General features: G+C 39.5%; 1 protein-coding gene across 1 annotated transcript in view; it reads left to right on the forward strand.

Moving 5' to 3' along the window:
* Otol1 (otolin 1) overlaps window positions 1-4,784 on the forward strand; it is a 9,675-nt gene extending 4,891 nt beyond the window's left edge. The window contains exons 2-4 of the mRNA XM_028763448.1: window positions 544-633; window positions 3,241-3,312; window positions 3,886-4,784. Coding sequence (XP_028619281.1) covers window positions 544-633; window positions 3,241-3,312; window positions 3,886-4,784 — 1,061 coding nt within the window. The remainder of the gene's footprint in view (window positions 1-543; window positions 634-3,240; window positions 3,313-3,885) is intronic.
* Window positions 4,785-11,509: the final 6,725 nt, after the last annotated feature.

The following is an 11,509-nucleotide window of genomic DNA, read 5'->3' on the forward strand; positions in this document are numbered from 1 at the left end:
TCTCTCTCTCTCTCTCTCTCTCTCTCTCTCTCTCTCTCTCTCTCTCTCTCTCTGTGTGTGTGTGTGTGTGTGTGTAAAAACCTTTGGCTCATTGATGGTCACACTTATAGCATCTAGCAAGACACTTTAGTGTACAGGAAACCTATGGTTTCTAATCAATGAATCAGTGGGTGAATTGGAATCCCAGAGTGCTTTGTATTGTGTTTTTACTTCCAATTTAAAAGTGTGGCCTGTATGAGGTTAAGTGTCAGATAATCATTTTGTTTTTGCCATTTGATGTAGTGCTGCTTCCCTGAATCATTTGGTCACTGCCGTGAATATAGTGACAAGTACTAATGGGCTCAATTTATCTACTCAGGTAGTACAAAATTGCAAATCAGGCAAAAATATTGCCCTTAGAACTCTGAAATGGCTTATTCTCACCAGATTTTATCATTAGGACATTGACAGTTTTGGGTTTCAAAATAAGTGCCTTTCCCCCTGAACTAATGAATTTCAAAATATAATTTTTCTAATGTAATAATTCTAAAATGTCATTTCTAGGTCCTAAAGGAGAAACTGGTGACATTGGAAGCCCAGGACCCCCAGGAACCACTGGACCCCAAGGCCCCAAAGGCCAGAAAGGAGAGAAAGGTAGGTAACTATTACATTTCTGATCAAACTAAGGAAGATTCTGCATCATTTTAAAGAAAAGCAGTTTGCTCAAAAAAAAAAGAGCTAGATTATTGAAAAAGGGCTTTTAAAATGTAAACATTTGATAAATCATCCCATGTATTAATCTGACATAAAATATTAACTTTGTACATGGCTATCTGAAAAACTAAGTATATGAGAATATCATGCACACATGTAGAGTAATATATATGTCACACACACACACACACACACACACACCAGCAGGAGACAGGGCAACAGAGGGAGAGACATTTTTTAGTTATTCTTTTTAAAAACAATTATTCAGACAATATGTTTTGATTATGTTTTTCCCTCTCCCACCTCTTCTCAGATTCCACCACTTCCCTATAACCCAACTTCATGTTCTCCCTGCCCCTCAATATGGTTCCCTAAACCAAAACAAAGAACAAAAAGCAAAATAAACCAACAACCAACCAACTAACTAACGAATCATAAGAAAAAAAATGCCAAGAGAGACTCTGAAATGACCTTTCCATAGCTTATTGGCCACCAGTATGACCCAGAGACTAGAAGTCACGCAGCATAGTCTGTGGCAGAAGGGTTCTGTCTTTGTATGTGAGATCTTTCATTTTTTCTTTTTCCCCACCTAGTACTGGGTAGTGAGACTGCATCTAGTACTGGGTAGTGAGACTGTGCATCTAGTACTGGGTAGTGAGACTGTTCATCTAGTACTGGGTAGTGAGACTGTGTATCTAGTACTGGGTAGTGAGACTGTTCATCTAGTACTTAGTAGTGAAACTGTGCATACTAGTAAGGGCTCTATCATTCAACTATACACACACAGTTCATTGTGGATACTTTTTTTTCAAATGATACAACTAATTTAACACTAAATAGCACTCTGTTAAGCAATTCTGTAAAATATTCAGCTCAGGTAAAAAGCTGGCTGTTAGGGAGAATTTGAAACTGTCTTTGGCTTACTCTGAAATCAGAGGCAGTGTCGACAATGGGAAGCTGCATAAATTAAATTTTATAATCTCAAAAAACCAGAAGAAATAATTAAAATGTAGTAATGGTTTTACATTGCCTGGAACCTGAGAGAAATGGGCTGGCCTCTATTTACTTACAACCTGTCTATCAAAGAAGTATGTAGTTATGAGCACTTCCATTGATCTCTTCCTGCAACACCTGGCTCTTTGGGTACTCTAAAGTACAATAAAGTTACAGATTCATAGGGATATTTAGAAATTCCTCAATGAATATTGGAACCTTGTAGAAATACTACCTATGGCTCAAGCTCAGTGGTTCAACTTCAGTGTCACATGTCAGAAGGCCTAATATATATACCTCACTTTCTACACGGCTCAGGAACTGCCTAACTCATTCCTACTAGAACAGTCAGTGAAGTAATTACTCAAAAAGTATGCTAAGGTAAGAGAGAGCTCCTTCACACTTGTCAGTTATGTGATTTTCATTCTTGGAAACATTTAATCCTTTTGTGGCTGAATTATATTAGCAGGGCACCTGTGAATGAGCGAGGAACCTCCGTGACACTTCATACATTTTGGAAGCTAGACTTCTGGAAGTGGAAGAATATCTAGGGAGGTACTGTAAGATATGGTTCTTAAGAAGATGCTTTGATGAATGATCAAAGCAGAATCTCATTCAGCCAGTCTCTGTAAAGTGGCAACTCCACTTTTCTTTTACTTCCAGACTTAGTGTGGACTCCTGGTTAAGACTGAAAGTTAAAAAAAAAAAAAAAAGAATCCAAAACTTTGCTTGAAAGGCTGTATGCCGATCAGTCACCGTCTAACTAAATAGTTTCAATGTAGGCAATTAATTAATCTCCTTAAATAATCTTAAGACTGGCAGTAATGCTGGGCATGAGGACAAAGATCCTTAATCTCAGTACTTGGGAAACAGAGGCTAGCTCTCTGATTTCAAGGCTAGCTTGATCTACATAGTGAATTACAGGCCAGCCAGGACTATATAGTGAAACTGGGTCAAAACTACCAGCAGCAGCAGCAGCAGCAGCAGCAGCAGCTCCAGTAATGCTGGGTGAACTCGGCTTGTGTCCATTTCTGAGGAGGAGGAGGGGAATAGGATCAGCCCCATCACTTCCATTCAACATCAGAACCTGTCAAAATATATCAGATATTTTCCTTTTATCCTTAGGTTTAAATTTTCATATTTTGTTTTATTGTGCTCTCTCTCTCTGTTTAAATTTATGGTGGGTGGCAAACCAAGAAGATATTTTGACTGTTATTCAAAATTTGCAATAGGGATAACGGCAGCACATGTATCCACAGTATTTGGAAGGTATTAGGGATTTCATGAAGAGTTTGAAGAGTCCTGTGAATACCATGAGAAAGAAAAGTTCTGCTTGAAGGGATAAGCTCTTAATCCCCTTTAAGTGGCTTACCATTAACCAGAACTCAACACTCCTACAGTCCTTCAACACACTGTTTTCCCATACTGTTTTACCTTTAAGCAATTTATTTTGCTAAGAAACATTAAAATGTGGTACAGCTCTGAACCACATGTTAGCTTTACCCTAAAAGATATAGTTGTGTCAACATTAATCCCTGTTTTATCTTATTTTAGGACTGAAGGGAGACCGTGGGGACCAAGGGTCAGGTGGTGTTCCAGGATACCCAGGAAAGCCAGGAGAACAAGGTAAAGTCCAGTTAGCTGAGGGAGGACCCGACTCCTGGAAAGCCCCATCTATTTGTTTGTAAAAGCAGGAGTTTGCAAGGCTTATACTCAGATTCTCAATATTTTAATAACACAGTGTGGTCATTAGAGGAGGTGAGTCTAGGAACTGAGACATTAGGCAAATATGTTTGTGTTCTGCTCCCTTTCTTGAGCTGTCATCAGAAGAAGGAATTTCGACATTTCTATTTCTGTGCCTGTGAGACTTTGAGCTTGATGGTAAGAAAGAAATTGAGGTGGTTATTTGGGTTGTGCCAAATGCAAAAACTAGTGGAATAAAACAATTCCGTGTTATCTTAAAAGTAAAAAACTGAAACACTATTGATTTTTGGAAGCCTTAGTTATTTCACTTCTGAGAACAGACATGATAATATTGTTCACTGCATTTAACCACTACTAGAAACAGACTTTGCCAAGGCAAGCACCAAGTTCACAAAGTCCCATTAATTGGTATTATTTTAATATTTTAGGTCTGTGGTAATAGCATATGTCATCTTGTATATCTTAAGCATTGTTTTACTTTTTTTTTTATTTCAGGTGCACTTGGTCCCAAGGGAGATAAAGGAACCATCGGCCCAGCAGGAACAAAGGGGCAAAAAGGCTCCAAGGGGGACCTGTGTGGGAATGGCACCAAAGGAGAGAAAGGGGACCCTGGGGTCTCTGGGGCCAATGGCTTCATTGGAGAGCCTGGGGCCAAGGGAGAGAAGGGTGGTGTCGGGGAGAAAGGCTACCGTGGAGATTTGGGGGAGAGGGGGGAAAAGGGGCAGAAAGGCGAGAAAGGTATGGAGGGAGAGAAAGGTAGCAGAGGAGATGTTGGGGCAGAGGGAAAAAGGGGTTCAGATGGTCTACCAGGGCTCAGAGGCGATCCTGGCCCTAAAGGAGAAAAGGGGGAGATAGGTTCTCCTGGTTTCACAGGACCCGCCGGGCCAAAGGGTGAGCTTGGGAGCAAAGGTGTTCGAGGGCCAACTGGGAAGAAGGGCTCCCGGGGTGTCAAGGGTTCTAAAGGTGAGACCACTCAAGTCCCACAGTCGGCTTTCAGTGCCCTTTTATCCAAGCCTTTCCCTCCCCCTAACATCCCCATCAAGTTTGACAAGATTCTCTCCAATGACCAAGGGGATTATAGTCCTGTCACTGGGAAATTTAACTGTAGTGTTCCTGGGACATATATCTTTTCCTATCATGTCACTGTCAGGGGTAGACCTGCTCGAATCAGCCTGGTGGCCCGCAACAGGAAGCAGTTCAAGTCCAGAGAGACGCTCTATGGTCAGCAAGTAGATCAGGCCTCCCTCCTCCTCATTCTGAAATTGAGTGCAGGAGATCAAGTGTGGCTGGAAGTGTCAAAGGACTGGAACGGGCTGTATGTTGGCCCTGAGGATGACAGCATCTTTAGTGGGTTCCTTCTGTACCCAGAGGAAACTCTTAGAAAGTCACCATAAATTTGGGTTTTGGACACTGAACTTTTGATTTATTCTATTAGCCTTGAGTAAGGCTCTTAAAAACTTATTTTTTTCTTTCATGATTATAGATACAATACTGAAAAATTAAAAAATGTACAACATAGAGTCAACTATTCCTATTTCAAAGCATCTCCATTGAAATATTTATATACTTGAGAATACATATATTAAGTTTATAACTAAAAATTTTCATTTAGTATTTAATGGCATTACTGATGCCATTTAAGGAATTAATAATGGCGACATTCAAAGCTATGAATGAGACTTACGATTAGTAAGTAATTATATGCTGGTTTGAATAAGAATGGCTGAAGGGGTTTGCAACCTCATAGGAAGAACAATAATATCAGCCAACCTGTTCCCCCCCAGAGCACCCAGTAACTAAACCACCAACCAAAGGGTACACATGGAGGGACCCATGGCTCCAGTTGCATATGTAGCAGAGGATGGCCTTATCAGGCATTAATAGGAGGAGAAGCCCTTGGTCTTGTGAAGGCTCAATGCCCCAGTGTAGGGAAATTCCAGGGTGGGGAGGTGGGAGTGGGTGGGTGAATGGGGGAACATCCTCATAGAAGCAGAGGTAGGGGGATGGGATAGGTGGTTTCTGGGGGGAAACCGGGAAAGGGAATAACATCTGAAATGTAAATAAAGAAAATAATGAAAAAAGGAATAGCACCCATATGTTTGAATGTTTGGTTACAGGTTGTAGAACTGTTTGAAAGGATTAGGAGGTGTGGCCTTGTTGGAGTAGGAGTGGCTTTGTTGGCGTAAGTGTATCACTAGGGGTAGGCTTTGAGATTTCAAAGCTTACATACCAGGCCCTCCCTCTTGATTTGCTTGCTGCTTATGGATCAGGATATAGAGCTCCCAGCTATTGCTCCAGCATCATGTCTGTCTGCTTTCCACTGTGATGGTTATGTACTCTACTATTCACTGGAACCATAAGCCCCAAATTAAATACTTGCTAAGAGTTATATGGGTCATGGTTTCTCTTCACAGTAACAGAACAGGAATTAAGACAATATCCTTCTAAATACTTTGTCTCACGTAATGACATGTTGTGTGACTATGTGTGTGACTATGAGGCCAACAGCTGACAGATCATAATGACAGCTCTTTCTCAAAGTCCCTGATTCTCTTGGAAGGGTTGCTTTTCAATATAACACAGGCATTCTTCTTTTACTTTAATTCAGAAAAATATACAGGCAGTGTGGCAGAGTTGGCAAAATATCTTCAAAATTTATCCATGTGTAAGGATTTTCACATAAACCTATATTATGTAGACTAAGATTAAATGTAAAAAGGAAAGTTTATTAAGATGTCACTCAATTAACAGTTCATCCAGTTACTGTGCATAGAACTGAACATCCCCAAGAGACTCAAGAACAAGATTAAATTAGAACTGATCAAAATTTCTGCCCTTTCTTCATGATAGAACATTTAATTCTGATACAGTCTTTGGTATCATTATCATCATCTCTATAATATTAATTCCAGTTATTCAGTTAATGTTTTGGGAGCAGGTGGGGTAAAATTCATTTGCACAGTGAATGTTTAATAACTGTGAATTTTGGATAGTTCAGCAGTTTCGCTCTTTTTAAAAAGTGAAATTTATTGAATCCAAATGGAATTTGGTTTTACAGAGATATAGTTATACAGATTTGCACATCTTTGAGTGCCAAGTCAGGAAATGGGTGCTGGGGAATTTTCTGGTCATGTTCTGCCAACTTGGGCAGGCATTAGCTTTTGAGAGTCTCATCCATATGCATATTAACAGAGCATTTCCCAAACAGTTCAGAGGAGTGCCATTTCTAGATGTTATTGTGAATCACTAGAGAAAAGTAGCTTCCATGTTAAACAAATGTTGGAAGTGGTATGATATATCTATATATAGTAAAGGTTCATAAAGCCCATTAATGTAGTCTTTGACATTTGTATAGAAAATAAATAGGCTTCTTTTTGTTTTACCCAATGATCCTGAGTTTATTGTTGCTTTTGAAGTCATTCCATGAACAATTTTTTTTTTTTTGATTTTTCGAGGCAGGGTTTCTCTTTATAGCCCTGGCTGTATTGGAACTCACTCTGTAGACCACGCTGGCCTTGAACTCAGAAATCTGCCTGCCTCTGCCTCCCAAGTGCTAGAATTAAAGGCATGCACCACCATTGCCCAGCTGAAGAATATTCTTTAGGATGTGTACTGGCTGGTTTTGTGTGTCAAGTTGACATGAGCTGAAGTTATCGCAGAGAAAGGAGCCTCAGTTGAGGCAATGCCTCTAGGAGATCCAGATGTAAGGCATTTATTTTCTCAATTAGTGATCAAGGGTTAGAGGGCCCATTGTGGATGATGCCATCCCTGGGCTGCTGGTCCTGTGTTCTATAAGAAGGCATGCTGAGCAAACCAGAGGAAACAATCCAGTAAGTAGTTATGGGGCCATAAAAGGATAGCTTGGTTCTTGGCTGGGCACAGGACTTGAACCCTCATCCTGATGGGACAGTGGCAGGTGTTCAGCCATGCTCCCAGAACCCAGGCTCCTGACACTCAACCAAGACCTCCATTTGGTCTGCGCTGTTCAGTCACATAGGGCAAGGCTCCTACCAGCCCCTACACAGGTAGAGGATGTGACTACAGGCCTCAGCCTCAAGAGATTTCCATATTAATGAGACACCTAAAGGCCAGAGGGTGTAGCTAATTAAGTGACCCTCTTCCTCATCTCCCTCCCGATTTAAGTCAGGCCTGCCCTGACCTAAGTTGGGGTGCATCCAGACCATCTATCAACTGCCATGTCAATAAAGCTCTTGGAACCCCGGACTTCCTTGTGTCACTGGGGCCTGCCTTCATGCTGCTGTCATGGAGGACTTCTCTGTGTTCCAGCCACGGGAAGAGAGTATAACAAATGAGCACTTCCCACAGAGCACCGCCAGGGCCCTTTCTTTCCCCCCTTGTCTCTCTCGACCACATGCCTGTGTGCTCCTCATCTGTGTTCTGCTGCCCCCCAGTGGCATCTGGGTGCCTCACATGGAGACACTGACCTCCGGGTCCACTTGAGAGCCCTGCACCCCCTCAGAACCAGATTGAGTGAGGGACTCACCACGCTGGGCAGGGCCCCCACTAGCTGCCACCCAGAGCCATGTGTGGAACTGACTCAGTCAAGATCCCATGCTTCTGCCATGCTGAGCTACAGTTCCAGCCGACTGAGCCATGACAGACACATGGGAACAACACCACCCAACTCGGGCTTTCAGTTTTCCCCACAAGCAGTATCCCTTCCTGGCCTCTGCATCAGCTCCTGCATCCAGGATCCTGCCCTTTTTGAGTTCCTGTTTTGATTTCCCTTGGTGATGAACAGCAATGTGAAAGTGTAAGCTGAATAAAGCTTTCCTCCTGAATGTGCTTCTCAGTCATGATGTTTCATGGCAGCAATAGAAACTAAGGATGTTAATTTTGGAAAAGTTGTATTAGTTTATATTTAATAATTTTTTTCCTGCGTAGACCAGAATGTGACTTTAGTTATGTCTGTGATTATAGTTTTTAGAGGAAGAATGAGATAGCTGGCAAGTGTTTTAAATAAGCTATACTTATTCAAAATCTTTCTTTCCTAATTCTGCTATTAGATAGTGGCATGATTCATGAACTTAGAGTTTTATCTCTTGTATTTTGACTTCACATGTTCTTTTTTTTCTTAAATATATGTTATTTTATCTTGTGTGTATGAGTGATTGGCCTGTGTTTATTTTTATGCACCAAATATGTGTCTGGTACCTGAGGAAGACAGAAGAATCCATTAGATCCCCTGGAGTTATTGATTGTGGGAATCAAACTTGGGTCTTCTGAAAGAGGACTGGATACTATTAACCATCGAACCATCTCTCTAGCCCCTTTTCTTTTTCTTTATATCATGTCTAACACTGAGTTTGAAGAATCTATGAACCAACTAGCACAGGAAGATAGAATAATAGTAAGACACACACACACACACACACACACACACACACACAGACACACACACAAGATATTAGATACGAAGACAATCAGGCAGAGGACCAGCAAGGAAGCAATTCACATGTAAGTTTTATGGTACCTGACAGCATATTACAACTCTTTGTGATGAACATTTTATAGGGTTGCTATATAGGACTGATAGTAACTATGAACATTTTACAAGGTATCAAAACAAAGCAGTTTCTGTCTAATTGAGATTGCTTTGGAAGTAAGTACCTTTGTGATACTTCATACTATGAGGGTAGAAAAATGGTACGGATGTTCCCTTCTTTCATGTGTGCTATCTTATTAAACAAACTCAAGCATGGATCACCTTCTATCCTAAGGATTTAGGTTCAGCATCTGCTCTACTCCTACCTTAATGACTATCAATAGCCATACCTGAATGTCAGTCCTGAACACCAAACTACTTAGATTGCCATGAATGAAACTTAAATTAGCACAGTCATGTTAACTTTCTAGGATTCTCATATCCTCCAACTCAAATAATGACAACTGCTACCATTTGTCCAGAATAGAAAGCTTGTATCACTTGAAGTTTTTATTTTTACTTAAGTACACTTAGTGCTTCAAGTCTACCCAGAGTTGGATGACTTTCTCCCTTCTTCAATGTCACAACTCCCGTCAAGTTCTCATAGTTTATAACCTAGTATATAGAAATAGCCTTCTAACTGTATTCCCTAGCATCTAAAGAAAATAGGCCTACCAGACTGCACACTAATATTTAAAACATAAATGAAGGTAACAAATGGTTCTTTAAAGTATGGCCTACTTCTCTACTTTGGAGTATGTGCCTTTTTATTGAAAAATCTACTGAAAACTATAGTTTTATTAACATGATTAAAAGTAAACAAGATATAAAGTGAGTGAATTAATACTTACATGGGCATTCTAGTATTGGATGAATAATAAGATAAAGATATTAATTCAAGAATTATATATTTCCCCATAGATGTCATTTTTCAAAGCTTAAATTCTATTGACAATTTTGTCAAGTTAATCACTTTTCTTGCATCCTTGTATTTCCTAGTAATTAAATTATATCACCTTTAAAAAAATTTTGCTTTAGTTGAATTTGTAGTAAAACTTAGAAATGAACTGGGAATTTAAGTATTACATTCAAATATTGTAACTGGGGGCTAGATAAAGGCATTATCACTGTTACACAGAAGTTGCAAAATATTTAAATTTTATCACATAAACCCGTTTGCTTAAATTATCATTCTACTGTCTTTTAAAGTGATATTTTAGAACCTAGTTTCATTGTGGATTTTCTTTAAACTTATGCAAATACAAATTTAATATAAAGAGTTAAATATTGGATAACACCTTTTAACTATTAAATGTTCAACCTTTTAACTAAGACACTAACCAAGAAGAAAGCCTGGAAAGGCAGAGAGAACTCAATGGAGAACATGGAGATCTTTACATCAATCGCTGGAGTATTTGTGAATAACCCCTGTATATTTTCCTGCATTCATTTTATTATTTATACAACACTTTAAGTATCTAATACAATGTAAATGCTATGTAAATTGTTCTTACATGCTACTGACTAAGGTGTAATGATGAGAAAATATCTGCACAAGTTCAATGGAGAGCAACCATCACAGTCCTAATGTGCTGGTTAGATTTTTGTCAACTTGACCCAAGTATGGATCATCAGAAAAGAGGTAATACCAGTAGAGAAAATGTTTCCACCAAATCAGCCTGTAGACAAGTCTGTGGGATATTTTCTTGATTAATTATTGAAACGAGAAGGCCTAGCCTACTGCAGATGGTATCACTCTAGGAAGGTGGTTTTAGTTTGTATAAGAAAGGTAACATATCAACCCAGAGAAAGCAAACCATTAAGCAGTATTTTTCCATGTTCTCTGATTCAATTTCTACCTTCAGGTTCCTGCCTTGAGCTTCTGACTTGAGCTCTCTTCAAAATGGACTGTGACTGGGATGCATAAATCAAATGAATTCTTTCTTTCCTTCATTGAAAAAAAATGTTCAACCTTTGAAATTACTATGTCGTTCATGGGTATGTCAAGAATGGTGACACAACCATCTTGTAAGATGTTTTCAGGTAATCATACACCTGTCCTTTTCTTTCATTTCAACCCTTATTCAAATATCACCTTTTCAGCGAATCCTTCTTGGACCATTCAGTTTTCAGTTGCAAACATCATGTCCTGAGCCATCCCTTCACATGGCATGCCTCACCTATGGACTTTCTTATTTTCTATCTTATCTCAGAAAGTGGATTCCATGGAGTCAAGCATTTCCAACTGTTTTTTCTTTTAACTGAAAAATTTTTTTCAGTACAATATATTCTGATCACAGTGCCCCCTCTTTTATCTTTTTTCATAACCTCTACATAGCTCCACTGTTCCAACTCCATAATTCTTTCTTCCTCTTTCTTTAGAAAATAAACTGGCAATTAAAACAAGATCAGATGAATAACTTAAGCAGACATCCAACCCCTACAGAAATGAAAGAAGTATTTAAAAGTTTCAGAACAAGAACAAGAACAGGAACAGGAACAGGAACAGGAACAGGAACAGGAACAGGAACAGGAACAGGAACAGGAACAAGAACAAGAACAACAAGAACAAGAACAAGAACAAAAGAAGAAGAAGAAGAAGAAGAAGAAGAAGAAGAAGAAGAAGAAGAAGAAGAAGAAGAACAAGAGCAGCAACAACAACAACAACCAGAA

Source organism: Grammomys surdaster, unplaced genomic scaffold (genome assembly GCF_004785775.1).
Source record: "Grammomys surdaster isolate TR1022 unplaced genomic scaffold, NIH_TR_1.0 139, whole genome shotgun sequence".
Classification (NCBI taxonomy): domain Eukaryota; kingdom Metazoa; phylum Chordata; class Mammalia; order Rodentia; family Muridae; genus Grammomys; species Grammomys surdaster.